This window comes from Perca flavescens, chromosome 1 (genome assembly GCF_004354835.1).
Source record: "Perca flavescens isolate YP-PL-M2 chromosome 1, PFLA_1.0, whole genome shotgun sequence".
Lineage (NCBI taxonomy): Eukaryota > Metazoa > Chordata > Actinopteri > Perciformes > Percidae > Perca > Perca flavescens.
The window spans coordinates 18899688-18927085 of record NC_041331.1 but is presented as its reverse complement, the minus strand read 5'-3'; the positions used below and the strand labels follow the sequence as shown (position 1 = coordinate 18927085).

Here is a 27398-nt window from a genome sequence, read left to right as displayed (position 1 = left end):
TCTACATCAGCAGCACAACTACTCTCCCTGAAAAATACACAGATGTACTGTAGAGCAAAAGCTTCGGAGTACAAGAAAATCTAAACCATAAGTAATGTAAAGTAATGACTGTGCAGGAAAAAAGGCAAATAGGCATGAAATCCATTTGTGAGTGTGAGGTAGATGTTAAGTTGGGGGCAGGGCAGGAACTTTAGTAGGCTAATTAGCTACTATTATCTGTCGCACCCACAGTAGCCTGTGTCACTAATCCTGCTGATTAAACACTGTGGGTCTCCACACCTCCACAGCTTACAGTAGCGCCAGACTGATAAAGCCACAAAGCTCAGTGATGACATAAATGTCTGGCTGAGACAGGACTGCATAGGACTGACACTGTTCTGCTTTGCATTATACCACAGGACACTGATGTGGGAATCACAAAAAAGAAGTTGAGGTTCTGTCGTAATGCAGCCAATAAATAAAACTAGTAAGAGTTTATAATCCAGCTTGTTAATGCTGTTAAAGGTTTGCTTACGTCAGTGCTGTTTATAAATACAGATATAGGAAAGCAGGCCTATATTTCCAAATATTATTAGTTGATAAAAGACACAAAATGAATACATGAATACACCCATAACTCAAAATAATTAGTTGCACCTTTTAAAGAGTATTATGGAACACCAATCCACATAAATTGGCACTTCAAGATCCTTTTTAATAGGTGTAGGATTTTCTTGAAAAACAACATATAGACTCATACACAATATTTAATCACTTATGAACCACTAGAAGAGTGTCAGTATCTGAATCTTCAGAGACCCTGACCTGCCTGTCTTTTCTTATTTTGCTGTGTTGGGGACATTCCTGGGCATTAAAAACGTAGCGACCAGGTGCCAAATTGTAAGAACGCCTCCAAGAGGAAGCAACAAAAATGGCGGACACAGCGCTGAAAAAACGCAACTATAGCGATGCTAAACGGCAGGCGGAGAAAGCTTGTTCCAAAACGAGAGTGAATCTGGGATTGGCTTTCACCTACTGGCAAGCAACGTGATCCTTGTTGAGCCGGGGCGGAGGGGCCCACTTTAACTGCTGCAACTCACAATCGACAAATCCTACTCATTTAGCCTTTAATGTATCTATGTGCCACCATTTCAGTCAGTTCCTTTAATTGCCAACACATTTGTGGTAAACCTCAACTTTAACACATGACTGTGGTTGGGTTAGTTTAGTTGGTAGAGCAGGCGCACATATGTAGAAGACTGAGGTTTACTCCTCGACTCCGAAGGTCCAGGGTTTGAGTCCAACCTGTGACAATTTCCTGCATGTCTTCCCTCTCTCTCTCGCTCTCTCGCTTTCATATCTAGCTGTCCTAGCCATGAAAAAACAATTGCGGAAATGCCTAAACAATTATATATATTTTTTAAACTTAACGTGATTAAAGATGCATTAATTATCGTGCTTTTTCTAACAAAATGTAATCAAATCATTCCTGTAATACAAAAACAAACCCAGGCATTACCAATACCACTGAAAAACAACTGATCAACCATTAGCCACCCAGTTTCAATAAAATGTGAACAGTCATGTGTTAATGTTCTCACTCCCACACAACATGCTTTCAACAAGTTTTCATATTTCCACTATGGGTCAATCTAAAGTACAGTGTACTCACAGTGAACATGGCACGGAAGTTGCTGAGATCTGTAAACAGTTCCTCCACAGAGGTCTTCTTGGGGTCAATGGCAAAGTACTCCAGCAGGTTTTGATATAGCGTCTCCATATTGCGGTGCATTATCACCAGCTTGCCATACTGCTCCCTGGCAACCTTGCTGAAGCTGTAAGGGTTGTGGTCAAGGTCACCAACACATTATCACACATTAAATGTAAATTAAATATTGCAGCAAGTATACTAGTGCCCTATTTGACAGCAATGCAGAAAGTGTAGGAAAAAAAACAACAGAAAGCATTCACATTTGTTGCCGTAATGATCTAAAGCTGGAAAACCGATTCACAGTCAGTGGTGGGGAGGAGCAGCCTCTCTGGCTCTTATTGAGCCCCTTCATTGTAGCTCAATTGATGGACCCATTTGACATGTGGCCTGTTGAATCTGGCTGGGGATGGGACTACCTATTCCTATTCACAGCTGGGTAAATGCTGTTCAATAGGCACCGTTTCCAGATTGACTTGTCAGAAATATCTTTCCAAGCCAGGATCTGGGGGAAAGAGGTATGAGGAAACCCTGAGCAGGTGATGGAAAGCAAGAGAGGGAGAAAAGAAGAAATGGCCAAGAGCCAGTGTTGATAGGTATCCTGGGGTGCAAAATATTTCTCCTCCTCCTGTTCCCACTCGCCTGACTTTTCCCTATCCCAAAGAAATCAGTGGTCCACTGCAGCTCAAGAATTTCTGCTCACTCTTGCTTTCCTACTGATCCTTTACTCCTTTCCCCCACCCTTTCCATCAAATTGCCTTCTCACATTCAGAAGTGTAACACTAGACCAATAACACAGTAAATGTATACTCAAGTGGCGCATGAACTGATAATGGATTTTTTTTAATGTCACCAATGTGACACTCCAGGCTTCTCATGTTTAGCTGATGACTGTAGATTTTACTGATTTGAATAATGTCACCAGCATATTTCATCAGCTGCAGGTCAAGCCGCCATTTGTGAAATTTTAACGTGATGATTGTAGCATCTTTAATGAGGCTTCTTCAGGATGAGCGGAGGAACTTTAAGAATAAAAAAGAACAAATGTCCTTTGATCTAGTAATTTAGATATATTATAGCCAGGATGCCTGGGGATCTTTGAAGATATATTCTGAGTAAGGTTCAGTAATGGTCAGTGTTATCTAATGTGAAATAATAGAAAAAGGGTCCCGTCAAAATGTACTCAAAAGACCTTGATTATACAAACATGACTTGTCAATATTGATAAAAAAAGAGACAGACAGACATTTTAGTGTAGATTAATAAAAGGAACCAGGTTCAGAATCAGAGTACACCTCTTTTTGGTTTAGTTTTTTTTTTTTAACAACCATTCAACACAACAATAAAAAAAATGAAACGGTAACAATTACATATAACACTTGTAATGTAACCCAAAATTCTTACGGGAATTATCCAAGTTAATTTAAAAAGGTGCACAAAAGTCACGTTTAACATAAGTTATGATGCTCAGATCTCATTTCCAGGTTGTACATACAGATTGTGACCATTAATTAGGGTACCAATCAAAATTGTAGTGGTTCTGCTGTCCCAGACAACAAAAGTTGATCTCAGATTACCGTTAAATTGTGCGACGTGGATCCAAGCATGAGCACAGTGTGAGGTTCGCATTTGGATGGTCTTGCGGTGAATACGACATCTGAGCAGCCCAAGATACTACATTTTATATAAAATATGGGGTTAGCAACACAGTTAAGCCCTGATGAGTGTGCGTCAAGCTGACTTGTCTCTATGAAACTTGGGAGCCTTGACGCTCAGCATTTTCAATTTATTAGAGGCTTACAGTATGATTTCAGATTTTTCTTTTTTTCTTTTTTAATCAGTGTTGCTAAACTTAGACATTTTGTGCAGGGCACCTGGAATTGCAAAGCAAGGTAGTGAAAGACTGAGCTGTCACATCTATTCTCAGTGAACCTTACTGTGTTTCACTCAAGTGCTGTGCTAACTACTGCAGCACAAGCCATCAGTGCCCCAGCCTCAAGGCTATCGATCAAAACTACATCAAGGAGGCTAGGTACAGGGTTTACTGAACACATACTCACACACCTGTCAACCTGAACCACTTGAACTACCTCAAAAGGACAGTTAATAATTAACACAGCTGGCAAACAGATATGGACAGATGTCAACAAATGGACCTGGATATTCAAAGAGGTCTGTTAAACAGTGAAGAGAAATTGTGTATTATCATGTGTTTGTGAATTAGCGCTTTTGTTTAATTATCATAAACTGACAATTGAATTAAACATATTAAAAACACTCTTGTTCCATCTCCTGGAACCTACAACAATGACCGACGTTGTGAAAGAGAATGACAGAAAGTAGTAGGATGCTCTGTCCAAATTCTCACTTTCATGTTCAAGTTTAGGTGTGAAGTACCCTACAAAGAGAGAGCTGAGAGGGGTACTGGTACAACAACCTGTATATAGGACCAAGTATGGGAGGACTATGTATGACTCCCTTTTGTTTGCGTTTTAACAGCATATTATACCTCTATTGTTTATTTTATTGAGCGAGTCGCAATGTGTTGTGGATAGTCCTTATTTAAACAAAGTGGTGGAAATGTTTCATTTGAAGGGAGAGGGGTAGAGTCACTTTTGCAAAGCTAAGCTGAAAGGTGATGGGAACTAATGAAACACAACATGAGTATTTCATTAAGGATTTTTTGTTCCGTTTGATTCATTACAGTAAACTTATTATTATTCATTGAATAATGCCCCGAACTGGTGAGTGAATGCATGGGCCGTGTGTAAAGGATATAGCCATTTTAGTGAGGAACATGTCGTTGGGGTCATCGGGGGAGGAGAAAGTCTCCAGGTCTCTCTCCAGCTGCAGCAGCTGCATCTCCATCTGCCTGAGGCTCTTTTCCAGATTCTCTGCAGACACTGACACACACAGCCACATATATCAAGACACACACACACACACACACACATTCGTAACAGCACACAAACACACCAACTTGCCAAGGAAATGTGAAAGAAAAAAGCTGTACAACTCAATTACAGGTGCAATCAAATGCATTATTATTGCGAGGCTCTGAAAGAATCAGAGAAAAACTACATAGACAAAATAACAGGGAAAATGAGAGAGAAGGCAGCTCAGTTGCAATGGTTATTGTGGGTTCACACTGTGCCTGACACGCCAGGGGAATAAACAATGACTGAGGAAAAAATAAACATCAAGTGAAGGTAGCTTTTTATTATTCTGTTTGCCTTTTATATGCCTATGTGTATGTCATGAACAATTTAATTTATATAAGAATGCAATGCCTTTACTGACACACTTACGGTAGTGAAAACCAATATCTGCTATGTTTGCTCATATATTTAAACTGTATGTGTGGCTTTTTTAGTAACACTAACAGAGTAACAGACTGATGTATGAAGATGGCTGCTGGAGTAGATATCTTTCTACGCCCTTCAGCCTTTGTTTTTAGTGCTATCAACAGGTGGGGGAGCAGGGGAACACTGAGCCTAACTTTCTGTTAAGTTGGTCATGGCTGACACTTTAAGCTAGTCACTGAATATAGCATATGGCTTAAATTACCTTGATTAGACCCTGCTTGACAAAAAGGCATAAGCTGCTTATTTTTAAGTAGTTTCAAATGTCCCTTGATCCTAATACATGCTTTACTTAAAAGGAAAAAGAGAGAGAGAGAACTTCAATGTAGCTAAGCTTCTCACTGAATTTGTAGCCTAAACCCCATTTACTGATGGGAACACACTGTCTTGTAAGCACGCACACACTTACACACTGGTTCAATCCGACATCTTAACTACCGATATTTTAATAAATGAATCTGCAGTAGTCAAGGTTGTACATTTTCTTTTTAAAAAGTGTAGTGGAGTCATGGTTTGGGCGAGACTTTTTTTTTTCTTTTTCTTTTTTCACAGACAATATGGCCTTTATTTTCCAGAATTCTGGCCATATAGAACAACTACCGGACAAATAGCCAATAGTCATTTAATAGCCTACATTTAAACAGCATTGAACAAAGAAAACACAAACGCTATGATCTAAGTTCCAAAAAAACAACAACAAAACAAAACTAAAAGTAAAGCGCTGCAACGTGGGAAGGGAACATTACTGCAAACGACAATAAAATCAGAACTGGCTTTTCACTGTCAGTTCACTACAGTTCTGGCACAACACCAGCCCTGCTCCCCACCAGCATTCGTTCCCTGCCCTGGGCCTTAAAAAAATTAAATTAAATAAAAACTCCACCTCCCAGCAGTCCAAAGCTCCTGTGCTAGCGGTGTACCTGGTAGCATAACTTTAGCAACAAGTAAAGCTTTCTGTCTTTTAGGAAACTCACCAATGTCGTTTTTATACGTTTTACAATGACATACTGTACAACATTTTAGGACAAAGAGACTGTTTTAGTGAACTGGGTGCTGTGCTAAAGTCACAGTCACATATCAGTAGCCCTCCAAACGCACAACATACTGTGGCCTCGGTTCTGCCTCTGAGCTTAAAGGCTAATGGGCCTCTTGACAGAAATTCTTTGGATTCTGTCAACACTCATAAAAAAAAAAAAAACTATAAATCATTGACTTAAAAAAATCAATGATTTCCATTCATCTGACCAATGTCCAATATGATAAGTACCATAGATAAAATTGTCCAAAACACATTTTAGTAAACAACCAGAAACTGACGCTTCACTTGCTCTATCCTTTTTTTAAATATTTTAATCTTTGTCTTTTTTTGTGAAGGCTCTTCTGTATAACCAAGCAACCAAAATCTGCCCAATGAGGTGTGGGCAGCGTGAACAAGTGGAAAAAGGCCCGACAGGCAGTATCTTAATAGAAATTACTAAAGCCCAGAGATGCACTGACTGAGAAAAGACAAGGGAAGGGACAGAAAGCAAAACAGAGACAGATCTCCTCTTTTGTTGGATTCCCAATCCAAGCTGCAAGCTTTTGTTGATGAGGCTCCCCCAGGTGGAGGGGCATCTGACAAGAAGAAGTTAACAAAAAAATGGAGGCATATGCTCCAGGAGAAAATCTGCCTGGGACTGACCAGGAGTGTGAGCTGGAATATTTTGTTAAACACACAGAATTGTGTTTCAACACCGATGATACTGATTTGTATAAACACACAACTTAGGAATTCTGAAATAACTGCTCTGAGGAACGGTGACAAGAAGAGATGGAGACAAAACATATAAGGGTGTTTCCATGTCTTCTTTGTTCTCTCCGGCCACCCTGCTCTTGCTTTTTCTTTCTGTGTGTTAAAACGTCAGTGATTTTTATGAGCAGTGGGGCCTTTTTGCCTCTGTGGTCCAGAGGGGTTGCAGACAGATATAGGATGTTTTAGAAGAAAAATAATTGGAGTATTTGTAGAGGTCAAATCCCCCATTGACATCCTTTTATTACTCTGCCAACCTGCTGTGCTATAAATGAGACTGAGTGGAGCACACAACCATGCATACTGGCTCACAAACCGCAATGCCACACACAGAGCTCCACTATAGATCACCCTTTGATGTATGGAAATTAAGAGAATGAAAAAATGCAGATCTGCCTCCTGAGGCCGAAGTCTGACAGACAAGTGTGACTAGACTGATGGTGCCTGAGGCTGGGAGCTGGGGACTCGTAATGCAAGAAATCCTGGTGCATTCCCCTTAACATGCTGAGCACCTACTACATACAAAAAGAGCATGAAGGTCATTGAATTGCAAGTGTAGACTGCTCTATATATGTTCAACCTGAGGCTCATCACTCAGACTGCATGCGGCAAAACAAAGCTTGAACAGCATATTAAAGAACAACCCAGTCTCACGGCAGGTTGTGAAATGGTCACGTTATTTAATCTATAGATTCCTGTAAAAGGACACGCTTTTCTCATTTTTTTTGTGTTGGGGAGGACGATTTTTAAAGTAATATATTTAAATGGGAAGCATGTTTCATGATCACAGCACGACTACGGTAGCGAGTAGTATGAAATGCCGAAAATCTGCGTAGGCAGGTTGGTTGGGGTGGTGGATGGGTCAAACAACACAGGACTTTCACCCCGGAGACCGGGGATCGTGTCCCGGTGTGTGTCGTTTCCCTGTTCTTCTTTTCCTAAACCCAACCGTCCCGTTGTTGTGGCGCGTCCCCACACACCGCGGCTCGTGTCCCATTACGTGCTGACCAGCACAAATAAATTACGTTCTCAGCAACACTAAATGAACAAGATAATCCTGTCCATTAGATATGGTCCGATACCGGTGCCAATACTGCCTAAAACGCTGGTATCGGCAAGTCCTGGAGTTTATGCACCGATCCGATACCATGTAATATAGCCCTAAAGAAAATCTACATTAAAGTAGTTCATTTATGTTCTTTTTCCGTTATAACTGACTGTCAAACTGGATAATAAGAGAAAGTTCTACGGCATTCATTCTTTGTGTTTGTTCATGTTTCACAAAGAGTTTAACCTGAGCCAGACAGACAACAAACATAGAAATCATATCACATCCATACAGGGATAGTAGTATAAAGCTGTTAAAACATAAAAAAATATATGACACACTGGCAGGGCTTAACTTTTTGAGGCACTTGTCCTTCGGACATGTACATTTACGTTTCACTTGTCCATGCATAAAAGTCAGTTGTCCGGGCAAAGATTCATAATTTTATAAAAAAATTGTGTTTTGCTAATGCAGAATTTGAACAAACTGTTGAAAGCATCCAAACACTATCAACATTAATACAATTCTGTTGAAACAGTAGAAACAAACGTGCCCCGACAACAGATTTCCCCTTCAACAAGAAAAAAGGATCTCCAGACTCCATAATACAAAGTAATATGTTGCCGGTGTGCAGAAGTTAATATATTGAGATTCTAAGTCAGTATTTTAAAGTTTGTCATTACTTTAAGATTCCTAGTCAATATTCTAAGTTACTTAGTCAATATATTGAGATACTAAGTCGATACTTTGAGATATTGAGTCAATATATTGAGATTGAAAGTCAATATTTTAAATGTTCTTATTGGTTTGAGATTCTTTGTTAATATTCTGAGTTACTAAGTCAATATATTGAGATACTAAGTCAATATTTTGAGATATTGAGTCAATGTATTGAGATACTAAGTCAATATTTTGAGTTAAATCAATATATTGAGATACTGAACCAATATATTGAGATACTAAGTCAATATTTTGAGATAAGTCAATATATTTAGATATAAGTCAATCTTTTGAGATAAATCAATACAGTGGTGTGAAAAAGTGTTTGCCCCCTTCCTCATTTCCTGTTCCTTTGCATGTGTGTCACACTTAAGTGTTTCGGAACATCAAACCAATTTAAACAAAAGTCAAGGACAACACAAGTAAACACAAAATGCAATTTGTAAATGAAGGTGTTTATTATTAAAGGAGAAAAAAAATCCAAACCATCATGGCCCTGTGTGAAAAAGTGATTGCCCCCCTTGTTAAAACATACTATAACTGTGGTTGTCCACACCTGAGTTCAATTTCTCTAGCCACACCCAGGCCTGATTATTGCCACACCTGTTCACAATCAAGGCATCACTTAAATAGGAGCTGCTTGACACAGTAAGGTCCACCAGAAGATCCTTAAAAGCTACACATCATGCCGAGACCCAAAGAAATTCAGGAACAATTGAGAAAGAAAGTAATTGAGATCTATCAGTCTGGAAAGGGTTATAAAGCCATTTCCAAAGCTTTGGGAATCCAGCGAACCACAGTGAGAGCCATTATCCACAAATGGCGAAGACATGGAACAGTGGTGAACCTTCCCAGGAGTGGCCGGCCGCCCAAAATTACCCCAAGAGCGCAGCGACGACTCATCAAGAGGTCACAAAAGACCCCACAACAACGTCCAAAGAACTGCAGGCCTCACTTGCCTCAGTTAAGGTCAGCGTTCATGCCTCCACCATCAGGAAAAGACTGGGCAAAAATGGCCTGCATGGCAGAGTTCAAGGAGAAAACCACTGCTGAGCAAAAAGAACATCAAAGCTCGTCTCAATTTCTCCAGAACACATCTTGATGATCCCCAAGACTTTTGGGACAACATTCTGTGGACCGATGAGACAAAAGTGGAACTCTTTGGAAGGTGTGTGTCCAAGTATATCTGGCGTAGAAGGAACACTGCATTTCATAAAAAGAACATTATACCAACTGTAAAATATGGTGGTGGCAGTGTGATGGTCTGGGGCTGTTTTGCTGCTTCAGGACCTGGAAGACTTGCCGTGATAAAAGGAACTATGAATTCTGCTGTCTACCAAGAGATCCTGAAGGAGAATGTCCGACCATCTGTTCGTGTACTCAAGCTGAAACGAACTTGGGTTCTGCAGCAGGACAATGATCCTAAACACACCAGCAAGTCCACCACCGAATGGCTGAAGAAAAACAAAATGAAGACTTTGGAGTGGCCTAGCCAAAGTCCTGACCTGAATCCTATTGAGATGTTGTGGTATGACCTTAAAAAGGCCGTTCATGCTCGAAAACCCTCTAATGTAACTGAATTAGGACAATTCTGCAAAGATGAGTGGGCCAAAATTCCTCCAGGACGCTGTAAAAGCCTCATTGCACGTTATCGCAAACGCTTGGTTGCAGTTGTTGCTGCTAAGGGTGGCCCAACCAGTTATTAGGTTTAGGGGGCAATCACTTTTTCACACAGGGCCATGATGGTTTGGATTTTTTTTCTCCTTTAATGATAAACACCTTCATTTACAAATTGCATTTTGTGTTTACTTGTGTTGTCCTTGACTATTGTTTAAATTGGTTTGATGTTCCGAAACACTTAAGTGTGACAAACATGCAAAGGAACAGGAAATGAGGAAGGGGGCAAACACTTTTTCACACCACTGTATATTGAGATACTGAACAATATAGTGAGATATTAAGTCAATATTGAGATACTAAGTCAATATTTTGAGATAAATTAATATATTGAGATACTAAGCCAATATATTGAGATTCTAAGTCAATATTTGACATTTTCTCATTACTTTGAGATTCTTAGTTTATATTCTGAGATACTAAGTCAATATTTTGACCAGCGGTAGTGGTGACTTGAACTTCTACTATATCTAAAATAATTTTGTAGACATAACAATGGATTTTGCCACTAAATGTTGGTGTTAACTTTTTTTCATACAATTTCACAAATTTCTACCCGGCAGAGGCTGATTTACCGAGAAGATCCTTTTAAAAAGGTGTAGCTACTTTACAGTTGATTATTACCTGATATTTAATCTGCATATTTTTTTTATTTTTTTTTTTCAAAAGGAGCAAAAAAAAAAAACGACATTATAGAACGGCTTGTTTATTGCTAAGGCAAAATTAAATGATTTATTAAAAATGTAACAATAACTTATAACAATAACTTATTTCACCAGTAAGTTCCTGTTAAACGACAAAAACAACCACTGGATAGGAAAAGGGTATTTTACAACAACTTTGAATGCAGCACGACGCTGGCAGGGCGAATTTCAAGTGAACGCAACATCTGTGTTTTTCCGACAACAGCAGCGGCACACTGTCATATGTTCCTCTCCAGTGAAATACAGACACTTTTACACCGTGTAGCTGTCAGCAGCATTTTAACCGTTTACTCCAGCTGCTAGCTAACGATAGGCTAACGTTACTTGCTGTTGAGTGTAGTGTTAACTATCGTAACATGCGGCGATGTTTAGGTTGCCTCTAACGTCCGTTTTCGGAGCATCCGAGAGAAGCGCAGGCATTTCAGTGGCACCGCGTTGCAATTTGGTCTGGTAGATAACGGTCGTTAAGGCACCGGTGCCATATTAGCACCGGGTCTCTCCTTTTCTGTCAACGATGTGGCGAGGAGGTAACGTTAAGGCGGAGTTATCAAGCTAACGTTAGCTAACTAACACCGGCAGGTTCACCGTGCTTTCATGCTGCATTGCTTACAGAGAACAAGCTGAACAGTGGGCTGGGTCTAACGTTAGTGGTCCGCTGACCGGGATTGCGGGGGAAAGAAATTATCGTTTCAAATCGGTAACATAGACGTAATGAGTGGCACATGACGTGAACTAACATGGCATTTTAGTTTGTTTGAGTTTTAACTTGTCCAGTGGGACAAGTAAATTTCTCTTCCACTTGCCCTACAAAAAATCCACTTGTCCCGGACAAGCGGACAAGCCTTAATGTCCTGACCTGCACTGGTATCGGATCGGTACTCGGTATCGACCGATACGCAAGTTCAGGTATCTGAATCAGTATCGGGAAGCAAAAAATGGTATCTGACCATCTCTAAGTGTCCATGTACTGTACACGAATCGATAATTATATTATTATTATATATTCTTGTAAAGAAACATCTCATCTCTGTATTCTCACATTACTCCTTAATGACTCCTCAGGGTCACAAGCCTTGAACAGAAACTGAACAAAAACAGAGCTTCTGTCTTTGCAAAATAAAATGTATGCAGACACATCTATTTAGTATCACACAGAGATTTCCAAGTAAGCAGCGTTTCTGCTGCTGAAAGGCGGTGTCTCCGTGTTTGTCTAATTTCAACAACAAGCTCAGCACCAAGTACCACAAAACAAACTACCCTAATTGCCCAAACCTGACTGCTGTGTATAGTGATGAAAGACAAAAGAAATAGAGTAGAAAAGGGTAGAAGAGCAAGATTGATAGACCAAAAACAGATATGTTGTATTTCCATTCAATTGTGAAGCGAATTTCAAGCAGACTTTTGAATTGTTACAAAAAAGAAATGCAAATTAGGCACATTACCATCAACTGGTTTGGAGCAAATAAACTAGACTACGCAAAGCACAGTTTCATCAGAAGTTGGCAGTATAGGCTTCGCACCTTGGCCATATAACCCATCTACTTTGTTTCAATTAGGCAAGTTTTAATTGTTCTTTTATGTCAGCTAGTATTTACCATGTTTAATGCTGTCTGGAGACAAAGACAATTTAATGCAATCCTGGGAAGACACCAACAGCAGAAACAGCCATGTCGAGTTAAATATCCACTACGTCAGAATTTATTGGGCAAAGGCATTTCCATATCTCATTTAGCGCATCAACATTTTTTCGATCAAGGCAAAAACTACCTCAAGCGAGCGTAAACACTTTTTATTGAAGTTTGATCGAATTTCGCCATTTCCATGCAACTTTTCTGATGCAATACTTCAAATGTGCATAAAAATGCATTCATGGAAACACAGCTAGAGACACAGACAAGAAAGAAACACAGAGACAGAGACAAAGATATACTGACAGACAGATAGATACATAGATAGATACATAGAAAAATGACAGAGAAGCAGCATACAAGGACTGCTTCTCCATGTCAGGAGGAATAATGAATGTAGTGCTGAAATGTAGAGAGGGGCAGAAAAAGACAGACACAAAGGAATCCTGAACTAAGCTGCAGTTTTGCTTCCACGAGAGACGTGATTGGCAATGGGGGAAACGAAGGCTGTGGTACAATCATTACTGCTAGCTCTATCCATCCTTGTTTTCATGCTCAAGTAAGCTCTTTGGTTAGTGCCTATGAATGTAATGCAGCCTTTTAATGTGTGTTCAGGCCTCCCGAATGGCTGACAGACCTGATGAAAAGAAAGCCACTCAAGAGCATGGTTTACAAAGACGAAATGGGATTTATGTGTCTGAATACTAGATATAGAGATGAGACACTTACTGTATGCATCTCATAATGGTACAGACTAGAGCCGTCAGTCTTCCTCTAGAATACCATTCAAATTCCATATTTATATATATATATATATATATAGCGTTTGTGTGTATGCGTGTGTGTATGCGTGTGTGTATGCGCGTTTGTGTGTATGCGTGTTTGTGTGCATGCCTGCCTGTCAAATTAAACCGAAAGCAGTCAATTTGTGTTAAAGTAACAAAGACACTTAAAATACGTTTAAACATTATTGTTTTTCTTCTGAGCAATAGATATAACATGAAGTATTCTCTTGAAAAGCAAACCTATAACTTTTGTAAATGTGCTACAGCAAAGGATTAATGTAAGTATCAAACAGCAGTGCAGATGAGCAGAGGGTATCATAGATCAAACACTAAACTGGTAAAATACAATGCATGTTTACAGAATCACCAAGCACCTAAACCAAGAATAATCCCCAGAGAGTCACAAAAGTAGAAAGGTAAGCGTGAAGCTCAAAGTAAAACAAAAGAATAAAGATGAAGAATGCTCCATTTCTGTCTAGGAAGGCCATTCTGTTTATGCATTAAGCTCTCCAAACCACATCCTTTAACACCTGGATCTGTCATTACTGCTCAAATACAGCCCAAACAAGCAAATATTAATACAAAATCTGATATCAATTGTTTATAATGTGTTATTATATAGAATACAATGTAATATAATTGTTTTTTTTTTTCTCTGACTGAATCTCTTTGTCATGCTGAACGTTGTCACCACTGTGACTGGGTGCGGTGATATTGTGAACCCAGTCTCAACCCCTAAGATACGTTTAAGGAACTTGGTAAAAGTACTTTGTTATGTCTAGATGCTGATGGGTCAAGGGTTCAACTTAACAGATTTAAAATGTTAACATGATATCATATCACATGATCAGTAGTTTATGTGGTTGGACAACCCACACAGCTCATTATTTTTTCATTAGGCTCAACTTTCCATCATTTACCTCTGCCATTGTCCAATATCATCACTATTGTTTGTCAGGCAATAGCACTTAATGGCCACCCTTAAACAAGAGGCCAAAGCGTTCTTTCTAAATATCTAACAGTTCTTAGTTTTAATAGCATGCCATCAGTTGCATAAACAACAAGTTGAACAAAGAATAACATAAACATTTTTCCTCATGTAACCCAGAGCTAAAGAGGGTAGCTATTGTGAGTTTCAGACAGACGGAGAAAAAAAAAAAAAGTGTCTCGTTTGTATGCCTTTTGTTTGCTCAGAGACCAGTTGGCAAAGTTCTGCTAGTAAACATCGCCAGGGATGTTGATTTGACCGGGAGTGGACAAAACTCTCTGCGCACTGAGGGAGCTAAAGAACTTAAGTTGACACCGGCAGGAAACCAAAATAGCAGCATGGAGGTTTATGCGTATTGGTTATGTATATTACCTCTGCTAGATCGGTCCACATGCTCCAGGTCTTCAACAAACTTGATCACATCTGGAAATTCCTCCTCACATACTTGCACCAGGAAGTGGAGTAATGTGGTTTTTTGGTCCGCTGACTTAGTGTCTTTCAGCTGCAGTAAAACACATAAACACAAACATATAAAGTTACACACAAAGACCTATGACAATAAAATTATGTATTTTATTTCAGTTAGGTTAATTATGTATTTTATTTTGGTTAGGTTAATACACAACACAACAAATTAATTCCATAGACTGGGCAATAAAACTTCTCTCATGGGGACAGGCTGATTGCATATTTGGCACAAAGCAGTACCTTGGACTTCCCTTGTCGCTTAAAATGTCACAGGCCAACCTTAACCTTACACGTATGTGGATGGATGGGTGTGTGTCTGTGTGTGTGTGTGTTATCGCTGCAGACTACAGACAGCAAGTTGTTGTTGGTATTGAAGAGTAAGGACCACACCAGCCTCTAACTGGACCGAAGTGACATTTGCAGGTACGTTTAAAAGCTGTTTACTGTGCTGCAGCCACAGCTACGGTAAATAGCTATCCAGCCTGCAAACTGACGTTAGCACTGAATGCTGAGTGTTGACAGTGCTACAGATGAGACTTGTACTCATGCAGCAGACGCATATTCAGTATGTGATGACCTATCCCCAAAACAAGAAAATTTTCAATTTATCGGATACATTTCCATCATCGTTCTTTTACAGTCTAAATGCCAAGATGTCTCTCAGTATCCCCGCCAAACATCCCTCCTGTGGAGTGCGTTGTTGTGTATCTCTGTAGGTGATCTATTGGTAGACAGACGTGTGCTCAGCCCTGCTGGGTTTAATCATGTTTGTATTATCTTCTCTAATCAAAAATTCTCATCTCTCTTTTCATTTCTGTTTTCTAATTTTTTTTTTAAAAGCTTCAAGTGCTTGCTCACAAAAGGTCCCTCACTGAATTTAGATGGATGGTAATCATAGTTGACAATGTAAACATTTTGCTTTTTCCAGTTGGGCTTGGTGCAATTTAGCTGTGCTGTGAAGTGTGCCATGGAATTAAGTTGTCAAACCCAGGGGCAGGCACAAAGGGGATGTCTTCCTCTGTGTATCCTGCCTCTGACATCGATGAACACCTTGGTCCCACAACATACAAGCATGAAGATAAGCAAATAGACACAGTGGAACAGCAGCGTTACAAATGCGATGAACACAAAACACATTTCTTCATAGACTTTTATTAATTGACTATATTAGTGTCATGCTAATGAAAATGAAACTAATCCATCATCTAGGTTTGTATGAATCCATGTTTGTGTATGCACATGCACTGGTGTTTATATGAGCATAAGCACCCAAGTCTAACAGGGCAGAGAGGTGGCAGTGATGAATGGCTGCGGTGGTTGTTACTGTGGAAACTGCAGTGAGTGTGCCAACAGCTGTAATGTAACCACCGGAGGAGTCTCCTACTCAAGGATTACACTGTTTTCACCATCACTATCATACAGGAAAACATACGGATGGTAAGGTATAAGTATTTGCTAACGCTGACCCATGGAGCATTCATGGGTAATCCTGCAGGGTGTGAGAACTTTAGCCTCAGTTATGTATCTAGAGCAGGAGAATGAGAATAAAGTACTCCCTGAGTTTGGCTGCTTTAAAAAATGCCAGCAGGGACAGAAAAAAAAACTTGTCTTGTGGGGCTGATAGGTTTCAATCAAATGAAAGTTTCAAACAAAATGTCTAATCACAGGAGCCACTTAAGATCAGCATGCTGATAGGGCTCACGTCAAGGTGGCATAAAAGACAAAATAACACTCCTTGAAACATGCAGCCAAGAAAAGTATAGACAGTAGGTGATTGTGTGTGTGTGTGTGTGTGTGTGTGTGTGTGTGTATCTCACTGACTGACAGAGTATTATCACATATCACAGGCAAAAAAAAAAATCTGCGCCAGTTAAAATAGAAAGACTCCATCCAAATGTAATCAATAACTCAATAATGTATCTGTTATAGGTCCAGGTCCGGATAGGACGCCGTATGGGTACGGACCCGGACCACAGTCTGCCTATTAGTATACTGTGGTGGTCATTGTAGTATTTATTTGCTGTAGTGCAACTGTAAACAGAGCTGTGAAAAAGGTAAAATGTGTATGTCATGAGTTGTTTTCCTTGAACATGTATCACTCACGTTGAACCCCTGACACTGGAGGCATTAAGGACTGTATGCTGTATGTGAACAGTTGAAAGCAAATTCCACATTTCAACCCTCACCTTGCAGAGGGAACTGAGGTCGAAGCCATATGACTGGGCGTTTCGAGATCCTGCGTTCATGTAATTCCCCAGCAGCAGCACCAGCTCCAGCAAGCGCCCAAAGGAGCGGCTCTTCCTGACCTCATCACACGCAGCGTTTACAGCCAGGATATCTGGACGCAGGTTGTTTACCTGCTCCTCAAACTGCAGCCGGAAGAGGATGTGGCTCAGGCGAGGACGCAGCCTCTTCACACTGCTCATCTGGGAGAGGAGGACAACGATTTGTAACATCCTGTGTGTGTATATATACACATATTTATACTTGTATTGTCTGTTCTGTTAACCTGTTTGTTTAACTTATTTTAGATAATGTGTGACATGCACCTACGACACCAAAACAAATTCCTTGTATGTGTAAAAAATGTACTTGGCAATAAAGCTTTTCTGATTCTGAGGAAAACAAGGAAGCATGAAGGAGAAAAGAATATGAAAAGGAGAATTATAGAAAAGAGAATAAAGCAGTAGAGCCAGTGAACATAGTCAAACTTAAAATAACTACAATCACACTTTTTGCACACTCTCACATTCAGCCGATCTAATTTAAAAGACATTTATGTAACCGGCACGCTGGAAAGTGTTGCTAGGCAGTAGTAATAGATGCTGGCACTGATATGATTTGGGACCCAGGTCTGGTAAGTTAATTGTGGAGTTAGTGTCCATATAGGGCAGGCAGCGGAGGGGGTGGAATATACAATAGGCTGCCTTGGATTACCACTCTCACACAATTAGAGAAAATTGGAAAATATTGCATTGGGCCCTGGGCCTGTCCACAACAGTGATTGTGTACGTGTGTAGGGTGGTGGGAAGGGGCGCAGGTTCCAATTGTCTGTTTCACACAACAGCTGGCTGTGCGGTTTGATGTCCTCCATCAAGGGTTTAATTATAGCTACTGTAATGTTATCAAATGACTATTTCAGTCGGTGAGTGAGCGCACGCTCACTCACGCACGTGCATGCGTGTGTGTGTGTGTGTGTGTTTGTATGAGAGAAAAGGAAAGAGTAATTGGGGCAGGAGAAGAACATAACAAAAGTAAGAAGAAGCAAGGCGCACAAGAACCAAACAAGAAATGGAGCCCAGAAATGGGACAAATTATGTGATAAAGATATTGTAGTAAGGAGAACATAATGAGAGAAATAAAGAAAGAAAGGTCCTTCAGAGTGAATGTGTGGAGCGGTTGTTTCCATAGAGGCTACGGAAGGCATTGGACAAAACTCAGCTGAAGTTAATATCATCATCATGAGGGGACAGGTTCTAACGTAACAGAATGTACTATAAAGAAAAAGTTATGGAAAATAACTTCATAATTTAAGTCATAATTTAATTAGGTGGTAAGATGGTGAGAGGGAAAATACAGTTTTGTTGATGTACTGTAGACTTCTCTAATGCTAAGAGTGTTAACAGTGAATAAAGAAAAAAAAATGATGCACCATATAGTGTAAATACAAATTAATGTGAGTAAATATTTTTGGTAACTTGAAATAAATGTCTCTGTGGAATGTCAACAACAATTTAAATCCTAGATGAAAGACTTTAATTCAAAGACGTGTCAGTCATAAGGACTGGGACTACAGTTAAGCCAGCAGGGTGCACATGCTAGTGGTAAACAGAGCGATTCCTTAGATTTTAGGGATTGAAATTAAGTCTGTAAGTCATCAACCACAATTGATGTACAGCAATAACAGCTACTCTACTGTATAAAGTTGACTAGTGTAAAAGATACTTGAATATGCTTTAATCTAATTACATGGGGATGCATGGAAATAAAGCTTTTTTGCTCGCTGACTTCTTAAGTAAAAATGTATTATGTACCACAGTAGCTGCACAATACAATGACTACATTACCCTAGTGTCCCAGGCACTCTAATTTATTTACAATGCAATCAGATCTATTCCTACTACACACTACTATACTCAAGGTAAAGTTAAATCAAGCATGAGAGTGGCGGACATGAAAAAAAAAAAAAAAAAATGCATGTGTTTGCACAATGGTAAATTAAAAATCCCCTTTGAACCTGAGCTTTTCGGATAGGTGAAAGCACACAGGCCTCCTTGGGCCCACGCAGGCACTGAAGCGCAACATTATATAAACAGGCTTTTCTTTGTTCTATGTCTCCCTGATGAACTATACACAACAGCTGAGCATGCTCTATTTCTATTTTTCAACCCCCCCCACCCCCTCCCCCAATCAACCACTCAATCAATGTATTTTTATTCAGTGATAAGATTCTCTTTTATGGGTGTTTACAAAACAGGTAGGTGCATGGGGCAAAAGAAGAAGATTATTCAGTGTTTTGTCAGTAACTTGGTTGCTAGGCAGAGACACAAAAAGTGCTTCAGCCTTCATGCATAATTCTGAATAAAGCTCCTTTGAAAAGTCTTTAACAAAATGATTCAGACATAATTAGGCAGCAATGCTGCTCTTTAATGTGCATAAATTAGTGCAGCAGTTAAAAGGTGTCCTGTCTTTCCACTTAATGCTTAAAAAGATAGAATTTTAAAAAGCTTGGGATTGTGATATTCATATGAAAGTGCTCCATTTGTGTGTGTGAGTGTGTGTACTCACCACAACCCCAAATTGCTCAGGCTCCGACAAATTTGCGTACTCATTTTTATACTTGGCCAAGGTGTTCAGCTGCTCCTGCTCTGGTAGGTGCTTCACAAGGTTCTAGAAAGAGAGAGGAAAAAAAGGAGTGAGAGGCAGCGTGGATGAAAGCACAGCAGACGAAAGCAACCAGTCTGCATTTGCATGAAAATAGCAAATGATGGTGATGTAATGATGCCTTACATACTTTGTTATATTAATTGTAGTTGGTATGGTGTCATAGCCTCCTCATTTACTTGTTTTTAAGTTATTACAAAATGTAGTGATGTAATGTGTCCAAAAATTAAGCCGTTTGCCCGTGTGGGATTGGCTTTACTGGCTCTCAACAGCAATGTGGTTGCCCACAGTCCATGCCAATGTGGTGCTATCTTTGAATTTAATTTAGAAATAGCCTTAGGACTACCACTCTCTGTACTGTGCTTGTTTAGAACCTAACCTACTGCTGTTTTATTGGCTGTGTGTTTTGCTGAGTGTCAGCCCTATTGATAAGTTTCAGTAAAAAGAAAGAATAAAATGTATTTTATTATCAAACAGAAGATTATATCCTTAGGGCAATTTATACGTATAGAGACAATTGAAAGTGATTGGGTTTTTTTAAACAGCAAAAAGGAATAAATGTTAAATTATGTAAGCCACGTTGATTACATTGCCTTCTCCTTTGAATTTAACAGCCATCTCAACAGATACTGCTGCTATGAGGTAAATATGTTGGTCTGAGGCATTCAAACTGGATTGAAAATCTGTTCCCCGATCCCTGGAGACAGAAAAAAGTATTACCACTTTCATTACTTGAGTTTAATGGAATTTGCCTTAATGACTATTAAATATTTGCCTGTTACAATTAACAATTATTGATCACATTAAATCTTTAAAATGTTCGTCCGTAGAACAGGTTTGTTTTTGTTCATTTGTTTCAACTCCGCTTACCGGCACCTACCCTGACCGATCACACATAAATTATCTAAAATCCTTAAATGTATTAATCTACTTCCTCAACATCTGGTGCACAAATTCTAGGCCATCACTTTGTTACATTTTTGGTGACATCTATAGACTGATTTAAGGTTGGCTTGACAAATGTACACTGTATGCTTATAGTCTATACTTATTCGGGCCTTTTATTCCAGCCATTTAGACTACTGTAATTCTTTTTTATGACACTGGAAATTCCCTCCAGGGATTAATAAAGGTTTATCTTATCTTATTTGCCAGAGTGCCCAGGAAGCCAATGGATGGCATCCAGCTTGTAGAAACTACTGCTGCCAAGGTACTGACACAAAACTACAAAACTGGAGCACATGTCCCCATTTTAGCCTCCCTGCACAAGCAACCTGTGTCGCTTGGAAAATTATTTTAAAGTTTCATCAGTTTGGCCCATCCCACACGTTTGACATTCTCTGTCCTTGCACTCCTGTAAGTAGCCTAAGGTCTGCCGACCAGTTGTTGCTGACTTTTCCCAAGGGCCAAACTGGAGACAGAGCGTAGTTGAGCATTTGCTGCCAGGGCTTAAAACGTCTGTAACAGCCTTCCATTTGAAAGCAGGCAAGCAATGTCAGTGTCTAAAAATCTATTAAAATTGTATTTCCACAAATTAAAAAACAAAATATTGTATTCTTATTAATTAGATTTGACAACGCTAATCTGTATAGCAGCATCAAAATAAACAGCAGAAAAACACCATTTAAAAAATAATGCTTAACATCAGGATCACACTTATTTATTAATGTATCCACACAACTGTTTCAACACCTGTTGTACTGTGAGCTTTACCGATACGTCAGCCTCAGGCTAAATGCCTTTCAAGGTAGACAACAAATCAAGGACGATGGCGTTGATAGAGTTGGGACTAGGGATGTTAATGACTAACCGTTAACCAACCATAAGAATTTAGACCAATTAATACCAATCAGTTAAACCGTTAAAAACAATATTATTACCAAAAGTAAGAGAAAAAAAGTTTTAAGCTCTTTTTTTTTTGTTTTTGGCTCTCTGCTGGATGGTGATACATGCCACTATATCGATGAGGACTGGCAGGTTAAATCGGCCTTCCTACACACCGAGTATGCCAGGCAGACACACAGACAATAACCTCGCAGGTGGATGCGAGCTTGGACATATGCTCTGCGGACAGCTGAAGACCTGCATCGGTCGGCCTGTCGCACAGCGGTTCCAGCAAAGCTGCATGTGTCTATGTATGTAACATTGTGGCTGCACGACCGGTACTAGTCCACAGCTGTCCGCAGATGCGGAGCGCCGAAAGTATGCCTGGGAGTCCTAGACAGGTGAACTGGGACTCTGTTGTAGGGATAGACCGATTATCGGCCCTGGACAATTATTGGGCCGTTTCTTTTTGGCAGTTTGCAGATTATCTATATCGGCGTTTTATTTGCCTGATAACCAATAAAGTTAATTAATTAAAAAGTGTTCTATTTTGACTTGCATACTGCCCTGTGTCTGTAAATGCATATCAGTTCCAAATATCGGTTATGGGTTTCACTAACTACTAATAATCGGTATCTGCCTTGAAGGAACAGTATCGGTCGATTGCTACTCTGTTGCCTGCTTGTTGGTTAGCAGTTAATAATCGATCAACAAGGGTCAGCTATCGGTCAGAAGAAAAAACAATATCTACATTAGTATCCCCAGTTGGGACATGAACCTGATCAGCTGAGCAGGAGTAGGGCAGCAGGAAGTATACTTCCAGCCTCAAAATAAAGAGTTGTACGATGTAGGTGGAGCTAGGTTCCAATATTCTGTCCATCTCAGAGCTAGGTAAGTGCACATCTAAATTAGAGTTAGGTGGTCAGTCCGAGAAAGGCATATAGCTTTATGCTAAACGTGCCCTACCTGGATCATCGGTTCAGTGAGTTGCTCCTCATCCACCTCCACTATCATCCGACGGATTTCCTGGTAAGGCATACGGAAGGAACCCAGGAAGATGGCTACGAAGAAACAAACAAAAGATGCAGCAAATGCTCTGGTAAATAAAATAATGATTCACAAGTAATGACCAGTATTGTTGCAATTTCAGACAACTGGTCATACAAATCAATAATAGGAAACAAAATAAAAAACAAAAACAAAGAATGGTGTGAAAAAATAGCAACTCAAGAACACATGAAGGGCATGAAGTAGGAACCAAAGAGAAATACAATTAGAGATACATAAGTACATAGGTCAGCCTGACATAAAACGGTTTTAGAAAAAGTGATTTGAAAAATTACACTGGTTTAGCAAGCATGAGATCATCAAGCAAGGGGTACCACTAGGGACTAAATGGCAAATGTCTTGTCAGGATAAGTCATTAGTCTAACCAGTGGTGCCATCACAAATACTAGACAGTTAAAAAAATGTATGGACTGTATGTGTGCATATAGCATTATTGTAAATGTCTGAAGGTAAAATCTGTGGTGATATTGTTTAATATCCTAGCTTCTAAGTGTTTAGTATTGGAACGAGTCTGGTGTAGAACGTTACAGGCATCAAATTGACATGATTTACAGTAGAACCAGGAATAACATCACTGCAAAACAAGCAATGAAATCAGGCTTCGTTCCCAATCTCATTGTCAGCTTTTACAGTACATCACTGTCTTAAAGGGATTTAAATATTATGTGAAAGGTGTAATATAAAATTGAAATAATAAGACCTAGCAGACCAATTAAGTGCATCGTTACTAACAGTTAGTGAGGCGACTTCAGGCAAAGTTTGGGTACACAGTGATCAAACAGTTCAAGATAAAAATAACTGCCTGTATATATTCAATGGCGGACTAACTGGCTTTTCTTCTCACGTTAACACACATTAAAATATAATAGTGTTGTACCTTTATTGCTGAAATTAAATTCTAACTCTTTACATGGAATAAATCTGCACTGTATCCTAATAGCGACGTATCAATCAAGCAACAGAATTAAAACCCCACACACTTATTCTCAACCTCAAATCAAAGCTTTTAGACTCTTTACCTCCCATGGTGGAACAAAAACCGCCTACTCTCCTTTTTTTTCTCTCCTCGTTGCTGCTCTATAATTTCCGCAGCGTGATTTATCACTTTTACTGGGTTGATTAGTCTCATTTTCTTTTAATACATGAAACAAAGGTCACAGTTCCCCTTGATATAAGCCAATGAGGTGCTAAGATCTGGGAGTGCTTAAGAGATCAGCTGGATCATTATTAATGCCAAGACCAAGCATGCATGAGAGAGAGAGAGAGAGAGAGAGAGAGAGAGAGAGAGAGAGAGAGAGAGAGAGAGAGAGAGAGAGAGACTTTTTCCTCCCGTTTCTTCTTACCTTAATGAGTGCTTACCAATGATAATTAGCTCAGTGTGCATTTGAAGACATGAGTCACGAGTAGCAGTGGCCAGGTATTGTCTTGCTTTAATTGCTAGAGCAACAAGCAAAGGTGCACGATATTGTGATATGAGACTAGTTATCGTCTTAGATTTTGGATATCGTAATATGGCATAAGTGTTGTCTTTTCTTGGTTTTAAAGGCTGCATTACAGTAAAGTGATGTCATTTTCTCACTTACCAGACTGGAATCGTGATATTTGATTTTCTCCATATCGCCCAGCCCTAATTGGGGTCACTTTATTACATGAGGATGGGAGGTAACTTAAGTAAGATAAAGGGGGAAAAGTGAGTGCAAAGTTTATTGTGAGGAGCTGTGGAGGCTGTAACACTGTAACATCTAGACCAGTGTTTTTCAACCTTTTTTCAGCCACGGCACATTTTTTTTACATAAAAAAAATCCCACGGCACACCACCAACCAAAAATTTTACAAAATGACACATTGTAGCCTAATAAGATCAGAATCTGCATTTTTCCTTTTTAAAAATGTATCCTTCGCTTTTGCAGGCTAACATCGATGATCTCGGCCCTACTGCTTACAACCTGTCACTGCGGGTGGCAGCAGGGCTCCAGACTAACTTTTTTCACTAGGAGCACAGTGGCCCCCAACTGGAAATTTTAGGGGCACAACCAGAAAAGCTAGGGGCACACACCGTAAATCAACATGCTAACCACATATTCACATTTCTACTAATTTCCACTGTATTACTAATAAATACTTTGATAATAGATGCAGAAATTACAATGTCTTGTTTCAAATTCAGTGTCACTTTTGAAGATGCAACATACAAGGTAAACTGACCGTAGTTTGCATCGTCTGCAGCTCTGTGTGTGTAAGTGTGTGTGTTTGTGTCAGAGCTCTGCTCTTTCAATTTTCAGAGAGGACAGATAAGCTTGCGCTTACGTGCTCTCAGGTACCGAAATTTCAACGTTTAACGTGTAAAAAAAGGGGGCAAATTTACTGGTTGCACATGTGCGACTGGATGTAAAATTCAGTTGCACACTCTCAAATTTTGGTCACAAAATGTAACCATTTGGTCGCAGTCTGGAGCCCTGTGGCAGTAATTCTATTGTCTTAAATCAACAAGGTCATTATTGCGCTATACTGCCACCTACTGATACAGAATAGTATTTAATTTCTCTGCTAGTCATCATATTGCAGGCACAGATGCGCAATAATGGCAAATTATTTGCAGTACTTCAAAAAAATTTGTTGGACCAATTAAGTCAAATCGGATAATTTCTCACGACACACAGGACGATCTCTCACGGCACACTAGTGTGCCTCGGCATTGTGGTTGAAAATCACTGATCTACACACAAGGACGTGCATAAATCCAGTCCTTGTGGGGAGTGGGCTGAGAGGAAACGAATACTTACATAGATTCTGTGCAATCTTCGGATCTAGCACCTTGAGCTCTTTAATTCTTTTCTTTATGGATTTTTTATCCTCCAGATCCTCCTCTTCTTTTTTGGCTGATGAAGACAGAAACTCTGAATTATTACCAACACACAAAAGGTAAAATTTACACAAATGCATGCACTTACTGTATTGCTGACATACGTATGATCCACTCAAATTCAGATGTAGTGAGATTATGAGATTTACATATATTTTTCCTGCGTCCAGGTACAACATAAGGAAGGGGAGAAAGGGACTGGAATGTAGATTGTCCAGTTGCTCTATATATTGAGTTCTAATACTGTAGTCATTTTAAGCCCAGTTCAGACCAAAGATTTGCAATGAAACAAGTTGAAACTTGCAACGAGCCGATCTGCAGCGTTCTGAAACCTGCCAGTTCACACCAATGAGACAATAAATGGTGTATTATCTACATAGCAACCACTCATTGCACTTCCATCCTAACTTCCGACTTTTAGGCTTTTTTGTAGCTGGATATATTATTTGTTTCGTGTAAATATGAATGGGGATAACGTTAGTGGTATTGAGATGCTTGGTACAGTTGCATTTCCAGTGATGAATCGGCAAAAACACGTTTTATTTCTCTGATTCACTGCTGGTTTCTAACGCCGCTGGGCCTTCTCGCTCTCTTCAGTCACTCTCCATATCGCGCGACCACATAACATTACCGTGCTTTCGGGCGGCAGTTGAGCCTCCGTCTTCAACTCTGCCATTTTGACCAGCTGTTTGTAACATTAAATTAAAATGAATTCAGGATCATTTTATTTATATAGTTTATACCTGACTTTACCAGCTGACTTCTCTATTGGCTGTTGAAACAGGGGACGTCCCGTATGTTCTAAAACCATCCTCTGCAACGTGAACAGCTGAGTCGCAGCTAAACCATCAGCTGGCTTGAGTCGAGCTGAAACGGGTTCAGACCGCTGCAACCTTTCCCCGCGATCTTTGGTCTGAACTGGGCTTTAAAGATTTCAAATGTTTAAATTTAACCACAAACATGATTTCTGTTTCTTTTTGTTTGTGTGTTTACATATTTTGCCAAATAAACGACCTTGCTGCTAGAGAGGCATGGAGAAAGGTTTTATGGGAAAGTGTTGTGATCACACCACAGAGTCAGAGTAAGGTGAGGGTCAGCAATGGCTGCTCCATAAACACCATGTTGCACATACAGTAATCAGGTTATGGGTAAAGGGAAATCTGTTCCGGGTCACATGGAGCCAAGTACTGTAGGTGGGATTGAGATTGTGCTATTGGTAGATAGGAGGGGCATCATGAGGTCTGGATTACAAACAATAAAACAAGCATACACACACAACAATCTTGAGCCACACTCACAAAGAGAAGTTCATGGTTGGTTTTAATTATTTAAGACACCAGATTAAGAGAACAAAATGTGCATCCCAGGAGTATGCTGGGTAATTGTCTAGTGCTGTAATTATGGTGAGGTGAGAAGAGAGGAGAGGAGAGGATAGGAGAGGAGTTCATCCAAAGGAAAGGTATTTCTACTGTTCCACATAGGCTTGGTCTTCTTTCAGGGATCCTGTGCCTAATTAAAAAGTGAAGAGGTATGCTGGGAGCTCTCGTAGAGAAGAATGTTAGCATGTCCACAAACATGCACACCTACAGTACAGCCCACCACACACAGAAATACACAAACATGGCCACACTCTGAGCTATCCTTGGACTTACGTGGCTCCTCTGTTGGTACACTCTCCTCACAGTCTTTCAATGTGTGAGAGAGGGGAAAATGCCAAAGACAGACAAGGAGGACAGTGGAAAATGTGTACCATGGAAAAGGGAGAGGAGAGAGAATAAAGAGATAAAAATACATTTTCACAAGACTGCACACTGTCCACTGCAGCGTGAAACATGAAGAGACTCAAGTAAGAAAAGACCAAATATATGCAAAAAAAAAAATTAAATTAAAAGTGGCTGAATAT

The 27398-nt window shown here is 39.8% G+C and overlaps 1 protein-coding gene across 4 annotated transcripts in view; it reads right to left on the bottom strand.

The window, feature by feature from the left end:
• LOC114555081 (protein diaphanous homolog 3) overlaps positions 1–27398 on the bottom strand; it is a 192194-nt gene that overhangs the window by 88579 nt on the left and 76217 nt on the right. For all 4 annotated transcript variants that reach the window (XM_028577187.1, XM_028577211.1, XM_028577195.1 and 1 more), the window contains 7 exons: positions 25416–25511; positions 22531–22625; positions 19645–19746; positions 17043–17282; positions 14761–14890; positions 4466–4590; positions 1652–1816 (listed from right to left, as the gene is read on the bottom strand). In XM_028577187.1, the coding sequence (XP_028432988.1) occupies positions 1652–1816; positions 4466–4590; positions 14761–14890; positions 17043–17282; positions 19645–19746; positions 22531–22625; positions 25416–25511 (953 nt within the window). The remainder of the gene's footprint in view (positions 1–1651; positions 1817–4465; positions 4591–14760; positions 14891–17042; positions 17283–19644; positions 19747–22530; positions 22626–25415; positions 25512–27398) is intronic.